Genomic DNA, 22,406 nt, shown 5'->3' with positions numbered 1-22,406 from the left:
TTGTTTAATTTGACTGGTTTGAACTTAGTGCTAAAAGTAATTGAGCTTTATGTGCTATCATCATGCATTATTGGAACTGTAGTGAATTTGTGTGAACAATTTGGAATTGTTTTGTTTGATAATATTTTTTATTGGATCTTGGCTTCTTTTGCTTAGAATTCGTGAGTTTTTTTTTTTTCTCTGTCTATGTTTATGATGTTTCTGTGATACATTTTTACCATTTTAAATAATTTGTAACTAATGGAGTTCTTATTTATATATTTGTTTTCATTTTTATCTTTTAAACAATTATTTTTTAAAATTAAAATAATTATTTGGATATTTTTATAAAGAATATTTATATTTATTTTCTTAAATATATTAATAATTTTCTTTTTTTTATCACGAAGAAAAAAGTCAACCCAATATAACACAAATTTTTTTGTATTTCATATAACACAACACAAAAATAATATTCTTTTTTATTATCAATGTTTAAAGGTTTTTATTTTAATCAAAGAAAATATTTAACTTCTTATTTTTAATACTATTATAAATAATTACTGTATTTATTTGAATTTTTTATTTTCAAATAAATTTTAATAACTTATTTATTATAAATTTTCCATTTTACCTGTTTAATTAATTTTTAGCATATGATGAAAATAAAATAAAAGAAAACATGCCATTTTATTTTATAATTTAAATAAAAAATAATTAAAGAAAACCTAGCGGTGCAGATAATATTTTAAATTGTAAAGAGATCTGGTTTGTCAGTAGTATAAATGCAGGAATTAAATGATGTAAACATCATCTATTATTTTCATTTTCTTTTTGTGAAAAATTATTATTATTGAACTTTGTCTAATTTTTTATTAATTAATATTTTTATTTTTTATTTCATCGTACCTAATATTTTATTAATTTGATACATATAGTGTTGCTTACTTCTTTTCACTTAAGTAATGATGTAAAATTTTGAACGTTCAGTTATATAAAATATATTTAATTAAATAATAAAATTCAAACAAATTTGAATATGTATAAGAAATCATGTGAATATATATATATATATATATATATATATATATATATGTATGTATAGGCATGTTTTTTAAGATGATTTAATATTTTCTTAATAATGAATTTTATTTAAATTTTTTTAAAGAACTTATATAAAAATATTTTTTAAATATTAATTTGATACAGTATTGTTTCTTTTTGAAAAAGAATATTTTTATTATTAGTTTAGTAAAAATATATGAAATTATTTTTAGAATAATTGACAGGTCTTTAGTCTTTCATGAACATTAGACCTTTACTTTTTTCAAACATTTTATGCTTCCTCAAAATCTTATTTATTTCATGCAACTTGACTATTGTAACATGAGTAGTGTAATATAGATGAGATAGACTGCAATCTTAAAGAAAAGTATAAATATAAAAAGAATTTAATATTCTTTAACACTTAAGTACACTCATGCACACATTTTTTTTTAACTCAATATTATATCTGTTTTTTTTTTTTCAGTAGTGTTATGTTTGGACAGGTATTTTCTTTTTATTTTCAAAAACAAACAATTTGTTATAATGATTTTAATAAACTATATTTAAAATATTACCGTAATATTAGTTATTGTTTTAAAAAATAAATAATATATTTTAATAATAAAAAAACTGTTCGAGTTTAATATGTATATATACATGATTCATTATGTAATTAAGTATATATATATATATATATATATATATATATATATATATATATATATATATATATGATACAAAATAAAAAAGAATAATATGCACATAAAGTGTGTATTAAAAATTGTGTTGACGACCATGGTAACGAAAATTTGGACAAAACAAAGAGTTCAAAATATTGAAAAGGAAAATTAGAATAAAAAAATGAGAAAAACAAAAATTGAACCAAGATCTTATACATGAATAATTAAATTATTTTAAAAGTTATGGTGACATAACTAAGTGGAGTTAGATTTTATATTATTTGAGATGAAAATTTAAATTATATATATATATATATATATATATATATATATATATGAAATATATTATTGATATTTAAGTAAAATAATTTGAATCTATTCTAATTAAAATAGAGACCTCTTTATGAAACATCAAATTTAATTAAAATAGAGACTTCTTTATGAAACATCAAATTTATCGGAGTGAATTGCATTCTCGGAGATGATTAGACAATCAAAAGAATAGAGCAAAAAAGGATGACCGTCCTCAAATAATTTCAACTGAAACCATATATAATGTAATATAATATAATGATTTCAATAACATTACAAATAATTTATGTCTAAAACCTAATTCAGAGCTTATTTATGATGTTATTCAACTTAATTTATGATTCTACAATGAAATAAATTCATGTTTTATATTTTAATAAAATATATACTTTTATGAAGACATATTTAGTATTTCTATTAAATACTATTTAATATAACAAATTTCTTTTAGTTTAAACATTTAATACACTTCACGTAACAATAATATATTATGTGGTAAGTACAATAAGCCAGAAGATGGAACATTAAAACTGATAAATGTTTTAAAATAATAAGATCAAGTATTTAATGTTAAAATAATTTAATAATATAAATGTTTAATATCTATTTTGGTCATCTTATTTGTTAGTGTGGTCTTCCTATTTTTGAGTTGTTCAGAGTGGTCTCAATTTTTGTAAAAATGGTTCAATTTTCTCCTTTTTGCTTATAGTGTTTAAAATATTAATGGTGTAATGTCTACCTTAGTCTATATTCAATAAGCTGTCCAGTTTTGAAACACGTGACCACATGACGTGACAATCTTAAAAGTGTTTATTTCACTTTATTTTTTATTTTTTATTTTTATTCTTAATAGATTCACATCTTCTTCTTGCCAAACCCTCCATCAGCCACCGCAACAACCACCATTTCCCTTGGGCCACCACCATGCCAACCACCGCAAAAGCTTCCTTGTGGCCAACCATCTTTAGTCGACCATCGTGACCAAATGACATGACTGACCAATTACAGAATGAATGTCACATTAACATGAATGATAATCATGAATTAACTTACTATTGTTGATTAAGGTGTGATTGAACTATGATTAGACTGACCAAAAGGTAAAGCCTATAACAACTACTTTAAAATTTTAAGGTATTACTTTTAGATAGATGCACAACACATGCATCCTCACAACTAATGCTTTTTCGCTTGGTCACCAACTGACTTTATCATCAGAGTACTTTCTACAGGGTTCATCTGACCAGTTTGGACGCATAGGAGGCTCCTTAGACCGAAAAACACTTAAATTTGGAAGTGACCAGTTGAAGACCAACCAATAGACGGGAAGATTGCTTGGAGTTTGGCCAATTGATGTAAAGACTTGCCCACTCCATCCCAAAACATGTTGGCACCCATAGTGGTGTTGAACGAGCGTATCTCTTACTCTCATTATAATCACAAGGAATCATATGAGCAGCATAATGGAAGAAGTCAACTTCCCATGCTTGGCAAATAAATCATTGTTGAGTTCTTTATGTTGATTCTTTGAGTTCTTATTGTTTGTGTTCAAGTTTCCAGTATATTGCATAATCTTCTTGGTTCAAGTATGGTCTGTGGTTACAAAATGGAGTATGTGCAACCACTAGTTTGAGTTCTAAAACTATTTGATCACTTTTCATTACATTTGCTACACTAACTGAGGAACTAAGTTGCTTGACCATTCTTTTTTAAGTTAAAGTCATTTGTTCATTCATGAAGTGGTTAGTGGTATTTTGGATATTAATCATTTCATGAATCTATTATGAATTGTAGCCAAAGTTGTTTGAATCATAAAATGCATTACTCTGGTGCAAAAAGAAAATAATTAAAAACATAAGAATCTACATTAAAACAATTTGGCTGAAAGTGTAAAAGAGCAACTATTAAAAGAAACCTCAAATGTGTAATTCATAATATGTTGATGAATGGTTAATTTCTGCTGCCACCAATGAATTGCTAGAACTTTCTCTTTGCTTCTGAATTACGTGTAGAACTACTTTTCAGCATAGTCAAAATTCTATTATGTCATGAATGATACAATTTGATTCTAGTGTCTTGATTTTGGTTTTACTCATCTTATTCTAAACCTATTCTTTGGGATTCAAGTTGAGTGTTGTCCATTATCAATTAACCTTGTTGTTCGCATTGTCTTTATTAGTTATCTAGTTTTCTAGTATTTTCTTTCATTGCAAATTCTTTGGACCGTGGTGTTGTTCATTCCAAATTATGGTGAATATTTGAACTTGGTGGTTTACCATATCTAGTGGTAGCTTTTTACGGGTGGAGACTTGGAAGAACTCTCCAAACCAGTGTTGTCATAGCAGGGAAAACCAACAGCCTTGTAAGCTTGGAGTGAGGATTTTAAAGTTGAAATAAATGAGAAACTAAGTGTTGTTAAACTGTGAAAATCAAGGTTGCTTAAGAGCATTCACAAACTAAGATCAAGAGTGTTTCAATTATGTATTTGTAATCTGTTTTCATTCATTCTTGTAAAAGGCTGTTGCTAAACCAAGGGTCTTGGAAGAATCCTTGGTATTCTTCTATCTCTTAGCAACTTCTTTAAATTTTCATCTTAAAATTGAACCTAGATGGTGAATGTGTCTTGAAACCAAAGTTTCAAGTTTCATCTTAGGATTTTCACCTTATTTTAAATACACGTTTTTAAGAGTGTTGGCTACAAAAGATTAAACTTTAAGCCTTGTTACATTAGAAGTCCAAATTAGGTGTCTAGTTGTTTTAGAATTCAATTTTGCTTGATTTAATTCATCTTTTAAATTCAGAAGTTATCCTCTTTTGAAATTGGTCAAGTAAGTTGCCTAAAACATTTTGGTTAGGTAAGACTTACTTAAGCAGTCTTTGACTCACTTCTCTTACCTAGGAATTTCCTTTTAATGAAATCTTAAGCCTTTCCAACTTAGGATAAACTTTTCAAATTAAAATATGTCTAGACATCAATCTCACCATAGAATGAGTGATTTTGAAAAATCCAATACTTTGAAACAACTTTTTGAAGAACTCAAAGAATTCAATATATGGCGATAAGAAGAAGTGCATATACGAAAAAGAGAAAATAGGAGAAATGATGGATTGCAATATAAGGTTGAAAGAGATATTCCTTTCTTTGGCGAAGACATAAGTTCATTAACATATTTAGCATGAGAAAGGAAAATTGAAAAGTTACATCCATTCTTTACTAAATCCTATATTCTTAGTTTATGCATTTCTAGATTTGAAAGGCATGCAATTGAATGATGGAATCATAGGTAGTATAGAGTACAAAAAGGAAGAAAATCACTTATTCAAGATTGGAGTGAATTAAAAGCTTGCATTAGAAGAAACTTTGTCCTTCCTTAATTTGAGAGAAACCAAGAGCTAATGAGAGAACTCATTAAAGAAGGAAATGAATTCATTAAAGTTGTAGGTGAATTTTTTCGTAGGGAAGCTGAGTTTGAAGAAAAACTTGAAAGGTCTTGAATGAGAAAAGAAAAAGAGAGATTATAAAGAGTGAAGAAAAATTAAGAGAGTTAGAAGAAAAAGAAAAAAAAAGTTGTAAGAGTTAGAGAAGAAGAAATACTAAGAGCTAAATAAGTTAGAAATGAGGAAGATAGAAGAGAAAAGGAGGATACAGAAAAAAAGAAAAAAAAATGAGAGAAGAAAAATGGAGAAAAAGAAAGAAGAAATTAAGATAAGAGAAAAGCAGAGAAAAGAAAGCCTAGTCAAAGAAGAAGTGCTACTGAAGGCACCTTCCACTCCCACAATTATAATGGATTCAAAAGTTTTAAAGGAAGTCTTCCAATTCTTAATCTTTTCTCCAATTATCATTAAGTCTTCATTTTTTATTTAAATTCCTCTTTTGAAAAAGTTTCAAGTTCATCCTTTATGATTTTAAACTCCATAAATAAATTTTTCAAGTCATATCCTGAGTTAGTATTACCTCTTAGGAAACAATTAACTCAAGATGGACACAAATATTCATAAAGAAGGGCTTCTAATTTTTGAATGTCACCGTGTAAGTGATGGAAGAAGAGTATCCATGGCTACCTTGAGTTTCCAAGGCCATGCAATGTATTGGTGGACTGCCTTGGTTAGAGACCCAAGAATCCAAAACCAACCCCAAATAAGATATTGGAATGTGCTTAGGTCAGTCCTTAGGAGAAGACATGTAACCTCCTATTATGATAGGGAGTTTGATAGACAAGCTTCATAGACTCCAACAATGGAACATGAGTGTTAAGGAGTATAGACAAAGAATGGAATTACTCATGTTAAGGATAGGGATAAAAGAAGAGCCAAGAATTACAATTGTTAGGTTCCAAAGTGGACTAAACTATGATATTAGGGATAAGGTAGAGCTTCTACCTTATAATGAACTCAATGGTTTAGTCCAATTGTGTGTTAGAGTGAAGCAACAATTAAAGAGAAAAACCTTCACTAAGAAGGATTACCCCTACAATAGGAAAGATTACAAGAGAGAGGGTAGCCCATCCAAGTCCAAATATGAAGGGTTTAAGGAAAGAGATAGAGAGAAAGAGAAATATCTTTCAAAGGAACCTTCCAAAGACATTAGGAATAAAGAGACCAAATGCTTTAGATGTAAGGAAAAAAGGGACTATGCATCTGAGTGTCATAATAAGAGGTCTACTTATATCTTAGAGCATGGAAGTGAAAGTGAAAGTTCTTCATGTAGTGAGTCTAGTACCTCCACTTTTAAGGAGGAAGCTTTGCCTTGTGAAGGTTCTACTGGTGAGAAGGCTTCTCGAGAGCCAACATGTTGAATTAGAGTAATCACAAAGAGAGAACATATTCCACACAAGCTGTAAGGTTTTGGAAAAACATGTTCTATGATTATGGATATTGACTCTTGTTGTAATTGTTGTAGTTCAAGAATGGTTGAGAATATAAGAAGAATACAAGAGCCATAGCAAGAAGGGTACAAGAGAAAGAAGGACCATAAAGGACTTTTCTCTTATCGAAGATTGATTATTAGTTCTTCTTTCTTCCCCGTTTCCCAACAACCAACAAAGAGCTCGCTCAACGTCAACAAAGTGGTTTTGGCTGAGAGCTTCCATCGCACAATGATAGCTTTGGGTGCTAGTGAGAGTAGAGGCAATTACACCATATGTTTTCTTGTTTTTCATGTGATTTAGCATGAAACGTGTGACGCTTGCAGTGGGCCTTTACATGTGGCCTTTAGTTTGAATTTAGGAGGGAAAAATGGCCAGAATAAAGAGCTTTCTTTCCTTATAAATAAGAGTGTTACTCTCCTTTGTAATTACCTTTGATTCAAAATGCTGAAGGAATTTCCAGCCATGCTTGCTCTTGTGTCATCTTCATTTCTGAGTTCTTTTTCTTCTCCTCTAGCTTCCTTCCTTAGTAGGTAGGTTATCTGAGCTTGAAGCACACACACCATTGATTTTTCACTTAGCACTTTCAACCACATTAATTCATCTTTATTCCACTACACTCGTGTTTCCAGCTTCTGGAATTGAAGCTCTAGACCAAGGACGCTTCCACTATTATCGTTGGATGAAGGAGATCGTTTGACACATGGTATCGTCTAACCTATGTAAATGCTTCTTTAAGTTATCTTTGTTTCACTCAAAAATTCCTTTAACAAGGTGTTTTTCAACACAAGTTTTTGGATCATCGTTTAAGACTTTTAACATACTTTCACCTTTTAACACTTTTACCTATAAAGACATGTTGAGAGTTTGTTTGATCATTGCTTGGTAATGTATATAACACTAGTTGCATTCAACAAGACTCCTTTTGACGTATTTAATAGGGAAACCATTTAGTGATGCGTCTATTCCTGTATTGGTGTGTTTACTATAGCTTTTCTCAAGATATTTAGATTCTCACAACTTGTTCATAAACCACTTATATTTTAGCTATATCATATTTCTAATGATAACACTTTGTCATATGCTCATTTCGTTTACTGTTGTTTGTAAACTTCAAAACATATGAGGACATTTAGATAATTCAGTCTTATAGACGATCTTGTCTTAATAGAAATCTTATTCAAGGGAGAATGTTTTTTAAAAAAGAAAATCATATACACGTACATTTTCATGTTTTTTTCACATACTCTCATACTTCAATAATTATGATTTTTTCTACTCAATTTCCCTTTCTCTATTTTTATACTCTAATGTTTCTTATAAATTTTTGGTTTGATTGCTTGTTCTTATACAATGCATGATTTTTTCTACCCAATTCCTCTTTCTCTATTTTTATACTCTAATGTTTCTTATAAATTTTTGGTTTGATTGCTTGTTCTTATACAATGCATTTGTTTACACATTCTCTGAATAATTATTTATGACTCACAGGAAGTCATCTATCATTCATTCATGTTGGGTCTATCAAGGAGGGGGTTAACCAGGAAAAAATGAGATATGAGCTCAACCATATAAAAGATTGACACCACTCTCTTCCCAAAACCTTAAGGCAATGGGTCTTTCATCTTTATATAGTGCTCTAGTTTCTCATTTCTATTCAATGTGGGACTTAGACTCACACTTAGATTCCCAACAATCTCCCCCTTAAGGGTGAGTCCCTTCCACATAGGTACTCTCCCCCTCCAATGAAAGCATTCCCAACCAACCATAACCACGAGTAGCCCTTTTCAACCGCCGTTAATCTTAACGAAACTCACTTACCTAAATACCCTTTGCCAGGAAGACTTTCGGTATATGAATCATTATACTTGTCTGAGCCAGTCACCAAGACAAACCATCGACTCTGATACCATTGTTGGGTCTATTGAGGAGGGGGTTCACCAGGGAAACACAAACACCAATGAGATATGAGCCCAACCATATAAATGATTGACACCACTCTCTACCCAAAACCTTAAGACAATGGGTTAATGGGTCGGGTCTTTCACCTTTATATAGTGCTCTACTTTCTCATTTCTATTCAATGTGGTACTTAGACTCACACTTGAATTCCCCGCAATTCATACATATTCATATTCTCCATTCTCCATATTACTCTGATACACCTTTTGAATAATGAATGCTCTAATGAATTTATATACTCTAATGTACAATATGCAATTTACTGAAAATTATTCATATAATCTTAATACATTATTTGCTCTAATACATATGAAATATTTTCATGATAAAGTCATAAGCTCTGATTCATTATTTGAATGAAAACATTGATGTTACTATGTATCTTAATGTTATGATATTTTTTTATATGCTCTTATACATCATACATTCTTTAATAAAAACTTTCATGACTATCATATAATTGCTATGTTACATTAGTATTAAAATCCTCTTTGAAATATCAAACAACTAGTTAAATGACTAGAATGATAGAACTCATGCAATCAATATATATTCTCTCTAATCAAACATCTATCATATGTCCTTCAAAATTCTTTGATTGATAATATTCTCTTATATCTATTTTGTGTTAGCATATGTCTTTGTTAAACCTAAAAAAGGAGAGATTATTAATACAAGATTGTCTAGAAAACCTTTCTTTGAAGTTTAATAAAAGCATCTATCAAAATAGTGTTTATTAAACACACCGTCTAGGATAAATACGCTAAACACTATATATAAAAGATATCTTAAACGCTAAACGTTACTCAAACAGACTATGCCTAAACATTGATTCATGTATAATGCCTAAATGCTTAAGGATGTCTAACGCTTTTAATGCATGTACGAAATAATACTTTATTGTATGTTGTGTTGTGCTCTCTTTTTCTGTGCAGATCAATAAGGTACAAAGCTTTATTCAAAAGTTCTGCATTGGATCCGAAGAACGTTAAGAGATAGAAAAACATTATGTAAATGTTTTCTTTGGGCCTTTTGTCTGGCGTTTCCTTACAAGCAGCACAATTGCCTATGAAAAAATAAACATAGCATCTGACTTCGTACCCTAAAGGCGACACGCCTACGTAAAAGTCAATGTTTAGAGTAATGGATCTTTTTCAAAGACATCTATATAAAGAGGATTGCATGAAAAAGAAGAAAACAAGAATTGAACATTAAGATTTATTGCTTGCTTACGCATTGTTGTTTCTCTCTCTCAAGCTCATGTCGTCTAGACATTGTCTTTGAAAAAGAAACATTTTTTTACAAGTTTTCATATATTCTTTGTACTGAATTTGTATCATTTCTAAGAGACTAGTCATCTGCTCTTATATTTTAAAAGCACTTTGTTGTTTTGGATATTCAAAAGTGAATTCAAAGACTTATTTGTTTAACTCAGTGAAATTAAACAGTTTAGTCAATTGGACTAGTGTATAACTAGAATTGGTGAAACTCGTCTAACCAATTAGGTTCGGTTTTAAACCAAGAATATTAAACTCAGTGGTAATTTTTGAAAGATTAGTGGAACCCATTAGGAGTGAATTTGTATAAATATAAGTGTTCCTTCTGTTTTCGTTTTAAAAGCTTTCTCAACGCTCTTGAAAACCTTTAAATGCTCAACACTTTATGCAAATTGTCTAACCCTTGTAAAAGTGTCTAACACTTATTTTTGAAAAAGTTTTAAACTTTATTCAAACCCACTCTCTAGAGTTTACTTGTGTTTTAAAAATGGTTGAAGCCCATTTAATCAACATACAACAAAGTCCACGATTAAGGGATAAGGATGAGTTTCAACTAAAGAAGCCCTCTCAATTGGGTAACAACATTCGACTTACATGAGTGTCATGTACTCGGTCTTCGATGTACCGAACTACCAAGTCCAAACCCCTTTGCAATTATTTAATGTTTGGGGAGTTTATGTATTGTATGTGTACCGACCACCATTGCCCAATCACTTTAGGTCGACAACCTTTGTTGATCACCTTTGATTAAACTTTGTGCAGATCACCCATGGTTGACCATCTTGACCAAAGGACATGATCGATTGGTTACATAATGAAGGTCAGATTAACATGAACGATAATCACAAATCAACCTATTACTATTGATTAAGGTATGATCGGGTCGTGATTAGGCTGACCAAAAGGTATGGCTTTCAAATAGATGCATAACACATGCATCATCATAACTAATGCTTTTTCACTTAGTCACCTATTGACTTTAGCTTTGAAGTATCTTTTACAAGTACCATATGAGAAGTTTGGATGCACGGGCGACTCCTCAAACCGAACAACCCTTGGATTTGTAAGCGGCTAGTTGGAGACCAACTAGTTGACATGAAGACCGCTTGGTGTCTAGCTAGTTGACGTGAAGACTTTCCCGACTCATCCTAAAACAATTATTTTATTATTTAAAATGTTAGACTATAAAAAGAATTTTTATTAATCAAGTTTTATTTTATAAAATATATTATCTTCCTATAACTTTTTTCTAAAACTTCTCTCTATCATCTCTCTTTATCTTTAAAGACGAGAAACAATAGAAAGATGCTTGTCGAGAGCTCTATACATCAAAGCGATAAGAGTTTAAAATAAAGTAAATTCACTTTTTCTTCTTTTTTAGTTAGTTTAGTGTTTTAAGTGTATGTGATTCTTAGTACATGCATGTGACACAAAATAAATTAATGTAAATCTCTATTTATTTGTGATCATGAAGATGAGGTCATATCTCTAAGTAGTTTTTTTTATGTGTAGTTATAACATCTTTTGAGAACCAAAGCTAATAGGAGTGACTTTTTGAGTTAGGAGTTGTGCTCTCTAGGTAATGAAAGTTAGTAATAAATTTTATAAATATTTATGCTAGTTTGGGATGGTTTGTTATGTTTAGTATTAATGAATTAATATGGTTAATTGGTCTATGACTTTGGTTGATCGAGATTTAAATCTATGAGGGATAGGAAATTTATGATCTTAGTTGAAGTTGTTATTAATTTGTAATATGCATGTGATTTATGATTGTTGATTTACCTATGCCATATCATTTTGGTCAAGTTGGTCTATCTAAGGCACTTTATATTAATATATATTATTATTGAATCGAGGAACATGTAAAAGTGATTAAAGGGACCAAATGTCTATTAGATATACTTATTGGGTTTTTGGTTTTATACAAACTCGATGGAAAAGTAAGTCACTTGTTGGGCGAGCAAGTCACTCATTGGATAAAAATAAAAATTTCCAAATCTAGTGAGTTTAGATAGCTTCACTCACTAGGAAAGGCAAGACTTGTTGGATAAGTTTGGTGAAACTAACTCCTCATGGTTTTGTTTGTTGGGCGAGTGAACACCTCGTTAGAATGACTTCTGAAAATTTCTATGAACTAGATGACTTGGTTACTAGGTGAGCCTGGTTCTCACTAGGGGAATTTAAGGAGATTTACCTCTAGTGCTTTATTCATTGGGAACTTTGTTTTTCGCTGGATGAGAATTTTAAAATTAAAAAATGTAGAATAAGTTAATATCTCAATGAATGAGCATACCTTTAGGGGGTCTCGCTTAGGGAGTAAAAAATTTGCTAAGTGAGTTTGAGTTTGAGTAAGTGACAAACTTAGAATCACTAGGAGAATCCTTGGTTGAGTGAGAAAAAAGAGCTAAGAATATAAGATATGATTTAAGTAGGTTTTTATGTACAAGGTAGAGTAATGATCTTTTTATGCTACAAATCTATTGAGTTATAGTTGTTTTATCTTATGTGCGAATATAATGTATGAAAATGGTAATTTCTAAAAGAATTTGTAGTATTGTATAATGTGGATGTATGTATTTGAATATGAATTTCGACAAAAACATCCTAATTCTATAATTTTGTTTCATTAAGATAATAAAATAAAATTTTTATAAATAAAAAAGTTATAAAAGAGAAATGTTTAATAAAGATAAGAAAATGGTGAAATATATTGTTTAGTAATTTTCTAGTGTTATTTTCTCATTTTTTTTCTTTTCTACAAACTCTCCACTGTTAGCTTTTTAGTTGTATAGATTTATTGAAAATAAAAAAATAACTATAGAAGTAATTATAAAAATAGAATGTTTTCCTCTATTACTGAAGAATTAAAGTATTAAAAAATGGAAAGTGATTTTGAAAAAGTTGTGCTTTTTATAATAAAATTAAATATCAATATATATATATATATATATATATATATATATATATATATATATTAATTACGAATTAATAGATTAGTGGTTAAAGAAAATAATGCAACTTTTATATATTTTTAATTAATTTTATAATAAAGTAAAAAAGTAACATTTTTCTCTATTATCAAATTTGTTTAAAGTTTTCATTTTAATTGAAGAAAATATTTATCTTTTTTTAATATGATTTTAAATAATTGTTATATTTCTTTCAATTTTTCCATTTCAAATAATTTTAATAAGTTATTTATTATATTTATCTGTTTAAATAATTTTTAGAATATGATAAAAAATAAAAGTAAGAATATAATTAAAAAAACATTTCATCTTATTAGAATTCACAAAAAAAATATAATTAAGAAAAACAAAAACTAGCAAAGAGAATATTTTAAAGTCTATACCGCTTCGTTTCGTCAATAGTTTAGTTTGTCAATCGACAGTCCGACAGTCGACACAGAATCCACTACCAATTAAATTACATAAATATCTTTTTCTTTTTTCTCGAAGATGATTACTACCGACAAAAGCGGGATTGGAGCGCTCAAACTGATTGGTTGACGTTAACTTCTTGTTAGGGCCGATGATGTTGGAACTCTGAGTTGCTAAAAGAATGGAGATTCCTGTTTTAGAATGTTTGTAATAATTTTACTGAGATTGATCGCATTGTGGAGTTTTTCTAAAAAGCTTGTTTTTTTTTCTATTTTATTGTTTTTTTTCTTACTTCTCTTCTTTTACTATTCAACTTTATCCAATATTTTATTGATTAATATTTTTTTATTTTATTTTTAATATTGTTGTGATTATTATATATGGTATCGCATTTATTATCAAATGCTTTTAATATTTTAGACTCGCACTATTTTATTAACTTGATACACCTAGTTGTTTACTTCTTTCTATTTAATTAACTATGTCAAATTTTAAACATTTAGTTATATAAAATATATTTAATTAAAAAAAAGTTCAAACAAATTATAATATCATTTACAATAAATCCTGTGAGAATATATTTGAGACTTGCCATTTTATAAAGAAATATAAATAAATATCATATACAACTAAATGTTAGGTTACACTTTATTAAGTACACTCATGCACATATTTTAAGTCAATTATATTTGTTTTTTCAATATTGTTATGTTTGGACAGGTATTTTGTCTTTTCAAAAGCAGACAAATTGTTCTAACGATTTTAATAACAAATAATCTATTTTAGTAATATAAAACTATTCAAGTTATATATATATATATATATATAATACAAAATAAGATAGCATAAACATATGTCCATAGAGTCTCTGGTACAAATTGTGTTCTTGGAAGAAATGAAAAAGAAAAAAAAAGAAGAAGAAAGTTTGAAGAGGAAAAAAAAGTTATAGATATTGGAAAGGAAAAGCAAGGAGAATTAGAATAAGAAAAAAAAAACTGAACCTACAGATCTTACACATAAATAATTCAATTATTTTTAACATTACAGTGAGCATAACTAAGTTGAGTTCTATTAGATAAGATTGGAAAAGAGAGCCTATATTCAATGTTAAGACATTAATAAATAACTGCTATATAGGAAAAAATAATTCATGTTGGTTGAAAACTTATTTATTATTGTTATACTGTTTTCTCCAGAAGTATCATATCTTTTATTGAACTTAATTTATGATTATGCAATGAAATAAATTCAAGTTTCATATTATCATAAAATATATATTTCATATGGGATGTTTTAATATTTATATTAAATGCTACCTACTATAAAAAATATCATTTAGTTTAAACAATTAATACACCATATAAACATTTAATATACTTCCATGTAACCATAACATATTATTTATGTTAAAGATGGTGGACTTTTACAACAATTGTTTTAAAAGTCATGTCCATTATGATTTATTAATAATGTAAATTTATTCACATTAAAAAATTGAATTTATATATATCTACTTTTTAAATATATATAAAAAATATAAAGATTAGTATTCTCAACTTCTTTCAGTCCTTTTAAAAGAAAAAAATTTGTCTCCAAAAGAAATTGGATGGTTCACTCTTAAAAACCAAATTGGTAGAATAGAATGTAATCAACTTTGAGAAAAGTTCTAAATACCTTATTTTCAATTGAATTTCTTATAAATTTATTTGTGAGTAAAACTATATGCGATCTGATTAATATAATGCAAAGTAGAGATTTAATGGAATGATCTATATGTAGGGAATAAAATATGTAAATTTCTCTTCATATTAATTTGGACTGATATTTTTTACATACGGAACACATGACATTAACATTGTATAACTATGTTTTAGTATCATAATAAATAATATTAAAGTAATACATAATTAATTCAAATACTTTCACTCAAAATAATGGAAATAAAAACCTACAAATTGTTTATTCATTCAGTTAAATATTAATTTGAATTTTTCTAGATTTTGATGTAACATGTAAATTTGTTTATAAACTATAGTTTGGATTTATAGTTAATTTATATTAAAGAGGTGAGGAGTGAAGTATTTAATTTATATTTATAGAAAGAAATGTATATTTAAGATAAGTTTTGTAAGAGTTATAGTTAATATATATCTTTTACTTTTTCTTCATCATTTTACATTTAGTAACAGAAATTCATTCTTAAGTATATTTGTTTTTTTTATTAAAATACAAATTTGTTTCATAGAAGATAGTTTGAATACAATACATAAAAGTTCCATAAATGAGAAGTCAAGGCATGGACAAAGAATGATAAATGTTTAATAAAGAAAACCAAAACACCTAGGGATATTTTGTAGTAACCTCTTGTATCAATTTCTCATTTTTCCTTCTCCTACGAATCCTCCACACCGTTAGCTCATCAGCTGTCTAAATCTGACCCGTTCATTTCTCAACTCTTTATTCAACCTTCTGCTTCACCCAAAAGGTCACCGTGGAAGCTTCATTTAGGATAATCACATTTCAAAATTCACTTTCCTCAAATGTCCAACCACATGTCACCACGTCAGCATAGTGATCTACAAAAAGCACCTCATCCTGTTCTCACCAGCACCTGATCATTTCTGGACCAAATAAAGACAGAAGACAGAAAATTCGCCTTCTCTTTCTCTCTCTAAAACAAAAACTATACCAAAGGAGCTTTGGCTGGGGAACTTTCATGGACTGACTAGAGCTCAGTTTAATCTGCAAATCCCATTTCAGGTTTGCCTCAGTTTCACTTTTGTAGCTGAAAGATTCAATTTTGTTATCCAGTGTAGGAGTCCTCACCCTGGATTTGATTTTTCTACCATTTTTGAAACCCTAGGATCTGATCTGAATTAGGATATAAAGCTTGTATTTTTGTTTCTCTGTTGCCCTTTTCATGTTCTTTTCGTCCGTTCAAGGTGGTGGTTTTGCATGTCTTTTTTGTCGTTAGTTTTGTGCTAGGTTTTTGTTTTTTTTTTACAAATCTGAATGATAACAGGTAGAAAGTTTTATGGTTCTATTTTTTTTCCCGGCTAGTGACTCCGAATTTTATTGCATTTTGTTACAGGAACTGTGTTGTTTATCCCTGTGTAATCTCCAAGGGTTGCATGTTTGATCCCTTGTAGTGTGATCTTTTGTACTTATTTTTGTTATTCTAGCATTTCATTGTTTTTTCTGTGCACTGAGATTGTTGGGTGCTAAGCATTTGGCAAGGTTGCTTTGTAGACGATAGATTGTTTGTACTGCTTCAAATTTGTGCCAATGGAACACCATTTTGGTCAAGACGCTGCTCCTGCATCTGGGTCCTTTGATAAGACTAGGGTTTTGAACGTGAAGCCATTAAGAACGCTTGTTCCTGTGTTCCCTTCACCATCTAATCCTGCTTCATCTTCAGCTCCCCAAGGGGGTGCTCCATTTGTCTGTGTTTCACCTTCTGGTCCTTTCCCTTCTGGGGTTGCACCCTTCTATCCATTCTTCATCTCCCCGGAGTCCCAGAGGCTCTCAGAGCAGAATGCACAAACCCCCACTGGTCAACGTATGCCTGCTACTCCTGCTGCTCCTATATCGACTGCAATTCCAATTAATTCATTCAGGACGCCAACTGGAGCTACTAATGGTGATTTGGGCACATCGAGGAGGAGTACCCGAAGTCGGGGACAGGTCGCACAGGAAGATGGCTACAGTAATGCTGTGATAGAGGAAGTTGAGGCAGATGCAACAACTGCGGCTAAAAGATCAAAGCGCAAGTTGCAGAACAAGATAAAGGGACCGCCGAGTGTTGGTTCTGGGGATGTTGATCCAGATGCAGTGGCTGCTGATATTCTCAAGTCACTTAACCCATTGGTTTTTAATGTACTAAATCAACCCGAAGGTAGCAGGGACTCAGTTGCATATACACTCATGATATATGAAGTAATGCGAAGGAAGCTTGGACAAATTGAGGATTCAAATAGGGCTGCTAACGCTGTAGCAAAACGACCAGACTTGAGGGCAGGTGCAATTATGATGAATAAAGGTATTCGGACCAACAGCAAGAAACATATTGGACTTGTGTCTGGTGTTGAGATTGGGGATATTTTCTTTTTCAGATTTGAATTATGCTTAGTGGGTTTACATTCACCTTCTATGGCTGGAATTGATTACATCGGTACCAAAACCAGTCAAGAGGAAGAGCCCTTAGCTGTAAGTATTGTCTCATCTGGAGGGTATGAAGATGATGTGGAGGATGGGGATGTGCTGATTTACAGTGGCCAAGGTGGGGTTAACCGTGACAAGGGAGCAAGTGATCAAAAGCTTGAAAGGGGTAATCTTGCTTTGGATAACAGTGCTCATAGAGGTAACGAAGTGAGGGTAATTAGGGGTTTGAAGGATTTGTATCATCCAACGGGGAAGGTATATGTCTATGATGGTCTTTACAAGATTCAAGATTCCTGGGTGGACAAATCAAAATCTGGTTTCAATGTGTTCAAGTATAAATTAGGCAGGTTGCCTGGACAGCCTCCAGCATATATGATTTGGAAATCCATTCAACAATGGACTGAGAAATCTGCTCCAAGAGCTGGGGTTATATTGCCTGATCTTACTTCTGGGGCCGAAAAAGTACCTGTTTGTCTTGTGAATGATGTTGATGCCGAGAAGGGCCCTGCATATTTCACTTACCACCCAAATCTTAAGAATTTGAGGCCAACTGCTCCGCTGGAATCCTCTATTGGATGTTCTTGTATTGGTGGATGCCAACCTAACAATTCTAACTGTCCTTGTGTTCAAAAGAATGGTGGCTATCTACCATATTCTTCAGCTTCATTAATTGCAGACCTAAAATCTGTTATATATGAGTGTGGTCCTTCTTGTCAATGTCCTCCTAATTGCCGAAACAGGATTTCTCAAAGTGGCTTGAAGTTTCGTTTGGAGGTTTATAAAACCAAGAATAAAGGATGGGCTCTTAGATCATGGGATGCTATTCGAGCAGGATCTTTCATATGTGAGTATGCTGGGGAAGTCATAGACAGTGCCAGAGTGGAGGAGGAGCTTGGTGGTGACAATCTTGATGATTACATTTTTGATTCTACTCGCATTTATCAACAACTGGAAGTTTTTCCAGGTGACACTGAAGCTCCAAAAATCCCATCCCCCCTATATATATCCGCAATTAATGAAGGGAATGTTGCTCGGTTTATGAATCACAGCTGCTCTCCAAATGTATTATGGCGTCCAGTCATACATGAAAATAAGAATTTTTCAGATCTCCACATTGCTTTCTATGCAATTAGACATATCCCTCCTATGATGGAGTTAACTTTTGATTATGGGACGGTTCTTCCTCTCAAGGCAGGTCATAGTAAAAAGAAATGCTTATGTGAATCTGTGAAATGCAGGGGTTACTTTTGTTAATTATTTGTCCTATGAGTTTTGGATGAAGAGGCCTCTGAATGAATGTACTGAAGGATAAGGTTAGTCTACAACTATTCAAAACACTTTGTTATAAACTAAATAATTTTTCTTCTTATCTCGCACTTTTGGGCATAAGTGATTAAGCTTTTGTATTGGTGATTTATTAAATTATGGCATCAGGAAGTTTGTGACCTCTAGTTTTCTATTTTCTTGCCCCTCTGCATTTCTAATTGTAATATTGAAACGAAAGATTAGGTGTTTTGAAATTTTGAAATTTTGAGATAAATTCACGGTTAATTTTGAAAGGGTTAAAATAAGTTTTTTGGTACTTACAAAAATTGTCTATATTGAAATTGACACCTCTAATTTTTTGTTAGTGTTTTTGATGTCCGACATTTCATAAATATGCAAAGTTTCCAACAGGAACTTTATTACTCTTGAATTAACTGTGTTGACATAATCTTGTAAGATATTTGAAGGAATGTTGGCCTGTGACGTTAATTTAAAAGTAACAGAATACATATATCAGGATCAAATTCACATATTTATTGAAGAGTATCAAAATCAGAGTTTTTTGGAGGTACCAATTTTAATATGGACCAATTTTGGAGGTACAAAAGCTTAGTTTACCCATATTTAAAATATTTTTGCTGTTGCATGCAAGACTATGCTTGTGCAGTTTTGTTTTTAAACTAATTATATTGTTATTTCTGTTTTTTACTATAATTGAAATATATTTTCCTCCCTTTTGTTCATCCCTGAATCCTGATGCCACTTGATTATTTTCAATAAAAGAAAAGGTTTAAATCTTTTCCCTACCAAAACATACAGAGAAAAATAGTAAAGGGTCTTGTAAAATGGTTATAATATATTTTCAAACGATGATTTTCCTGAAAGTTTACTTTGACTTAAATTTGCTAGCAATAGAAATCCTTTTTCAAATCCAGATTGCTGAATCCAGGTGTAGAAGCTGTGCTACCATGTTCATGAATTCATTTTTCCTTAAGCAAAAGTTGTTGAAAGATGCATGAATGTTTTTTATAACTAGCATGTATACTTGAAATCCGATATTTGACCATCCCTTGGCAATGATGAATCAATTATTACTTACTGATTTATATTGATTGAGTAAAGGACTAACTGACAATGTATTTGTTCTCTAAGCTAAAAAGTGTTTCTTACATTCTTAACTAATATTTAACTTGTCCTTTCAGGTGTATAATTTCTGTCTTTGTGGCGTAGAAATAGCATAAATGTAGAACGTGATTTATGATATTGCATCATGTTTCTCAGCTGTAGCTGTAAGACCAGACAGCAGGATGGAACTATTTAGAAAGATGTTAGCAGACAAACTTTTCTTTTTGGCAAACCTAGTAAATTATCACTTGAAAGATCAAGTTGCCTATTTACTGATGTGGGTAAGTTAAGTTGTAAAAGTTAACTGTAGACACATTTTGTGTAGACTGTTTCTTTTTTCTGCTGTTAGATACATTTTTTTTTCCTCATGGATGGATTTTGACTAGGGCTGTTAGTAGTCCACATTTTGAACTAGATCCGTAGAATTGGATATTTAAGTTTATTACCATCATTTCCAAAAATCATCCTAATTTTCTATTATTTTGCATTTTTTTGCTTGTTGATGATCCAATCCTACAAATATTCGTTAGGTTAAACTTGCTAGTATAGCCCTTGTTTGATGGTTCTGAAAATTTGCTCTTTTTGATGTTGGAAATGAAACTACAGAAAAAGGAGATTTGAATGCTTAGTAGAAATCTAAATTTAAAAAGAATTTTGAAGGGCATTGCATCTCTATAATAAAAGGTCTTATTTTGAGATGTTATATTACTTTTTGCTGAGTCTTAGTCACATATGATAGAGAATCTCATTAAAGTGAATATTTGTTGTCAATTTGATTTTTATTTGGTTTTTGAAGTAAGATCTTGTGAAAAGATCCTATAAATCAAGTAATATTATTTTTGTTAAGTGGGAATATGAAGTTTTGAAAAAAAAAATGTTTTCTCATTTGATTTAATTTTAGAAAATATTTTCAAGAAATAATGTTTCTGGGAATGATATTTGGTCAAGTCCATATAATCATTTATGCATGTAGAGTGGAACTATAGTAATTTTTTTCCGGTTAAAATGAAAATTTTACTGCATAAAACGTATGGTTATTTTTAATAAATTATTTATTATGATTAAGAATGAACGATTTCAGAAAAGTAAGACATTGCTTTTTAATTTTTAGGAAACAGTATACGTAGTTTTAGGAATATTTCGTACAACTTAAATAAATTTTATTGTTTTTTAAAATCGTAATTTTCAGGAACTGTGGCCGGATCACTGTTTTCTTGCATGACTTAATTTTTCTTGCAATAAGGAGAATGTTCTTGAGTACTATCCTTTCTTTTTATCGAGTTGTACCTATGTCTTTTAGAAAAAAAATGCATGAAATTTTCATTAGTTTTAGAATTCTTTGAATTTGATGTTCAGAAAAGCTATTTTGGTATGATATTATTTCTGATAAAAAATTGATTGTCTAAAGAATAAATATAAAGAGTGAATAATCTAGTAATTAATAATATTTTAAGTCAAAAAATTTAAGTTCTTAAGTTTTGGACTTGTCTTTTTAGTTATAGTTTAAGGTTTTATATAATATATCAAGCCAAAAAAATCCAATCTTCTAAATCATAAGAATATGTTAATAAAATAAAAATTTCCTAAGAGCCTTGGGTTATATTTTCAGAACTCTCTAATAAGTTCAAATAGACGATACTTGTATGGGTTAAATATGTTTTTAGTCCCTAAACTATTGACCGTTTCTGGTTTTCGTCCCTCTTTCAAAGTAAGGTACAATTTAGTCCTCAATCTTTAAAAAATGTTCGTTTTAGTCGAAAAAACGAACGTTTTGAGGACTAAAACGATGACTAAAAACAAAATTTTGAGGACTAAAACGAACGTTTTTCTAAAGAATGAGGACCAAATTGTACCTTACTTTGGAAAAGGGACGAAAACCAGAAACGGCCAATAGTTTAGGGACTAAAAACATATTTAACCCTACTTGTATTTGGAATGATTCATGGTAAATTTATCTCTACTCTCTCCACCACCACCAACCGCTCTCTACATTATCCCATACCTAATTTGTTCTTCTATAAAACGGATGTCAACATCTGTTTCACCTTCAATGGATGTTGACATCCATGAATGGAAGTTGACATCCGTTTACATATTTTATATTTTAGTTTATTATTTTTATTTAAAAAAAAAGATGTGCCGTTTAATAGATTTTTAAAAAGTATTTTATTTATTATTTAAATAATAATATATAAATTAAATTAATAATATTTATTTTATTAAATAAAATAAAATTAATTTATAAATAATTAAGTAATAATTTTAAAAAAATTAAATATTATTTATATATTAATTTAAAATGTAAAAAATTAAAAAACTAAACTAAAATAAAACTAATTCAACGGATGT

At 30.0% G+C, this 22,406-nt stretch overlaps 1 protein-coding gene across 3 annotated transcripts; it reads left to right on the top strand.

Annotated features, from left to right (window-relative positions):
* Positions 1-16,107: 16,107 nt before the first annotated feature.
* On the top strand, positions 16,108-20,544 carry LOC124821065 (histone-lysine N-methyltransferase, H3 lysine-9 specific SUVH1-like). 3 transcript variants are annotated; one of them, XM_088091417.1, is made up of 3 exons: positions 16,108-16,265; positions 16,597-18,979; positions 20,135-20,544. In XM_088091417.1, exon 2 carries the CDS (start codon positions 16,791-16,793, stop codon positions 18,918-18,920), a length of 2,130 nt encoding a protein of 709 aa, XP_087947543.1. In that variant the 5' UTR covers positions 16,108-16,265; positions 16,597-16,790; the 3' UTR covers positions 18,921-18,979; positions 20,135-20,544. The 3 variants fall into 3 exon arrangements, with proteins under 3 accessions (XP_087947543.1, XP_087947544.1, XP_087947545.1); XM_088091418.1 differs by having other exon boundaries at positions 16,130-16,265; positions 16,732-18,979; XM_088091419.1 differs by having other exon boundaries at positions 16,135-16,265; positions 16,755-18,979.
* Positions 20,545-22,406: the final 1,862 nt, after the last annotated feature.

This window comes from Vigna umbellata, chromosome 5 (assembly GCF_029865625.1).
Source record: "Vigna umbellata cultivar VRB3 chromosome 5, Vumbellata_1.0, whole genome shotgun sequence".
In the NCBI taxonomy this organism is placed as follows: Eukaryota; Viridiplantae; Streptophyta; class Magnoliopsida; order Fabales; family Fabaceae; genus Vigna; species Vigna umbellata.
The sequence above is the reverse complement of the archived record's forward strand: the minus strand, read 5'-3'. Positions and strand labels throughout refer to the sequence as shown.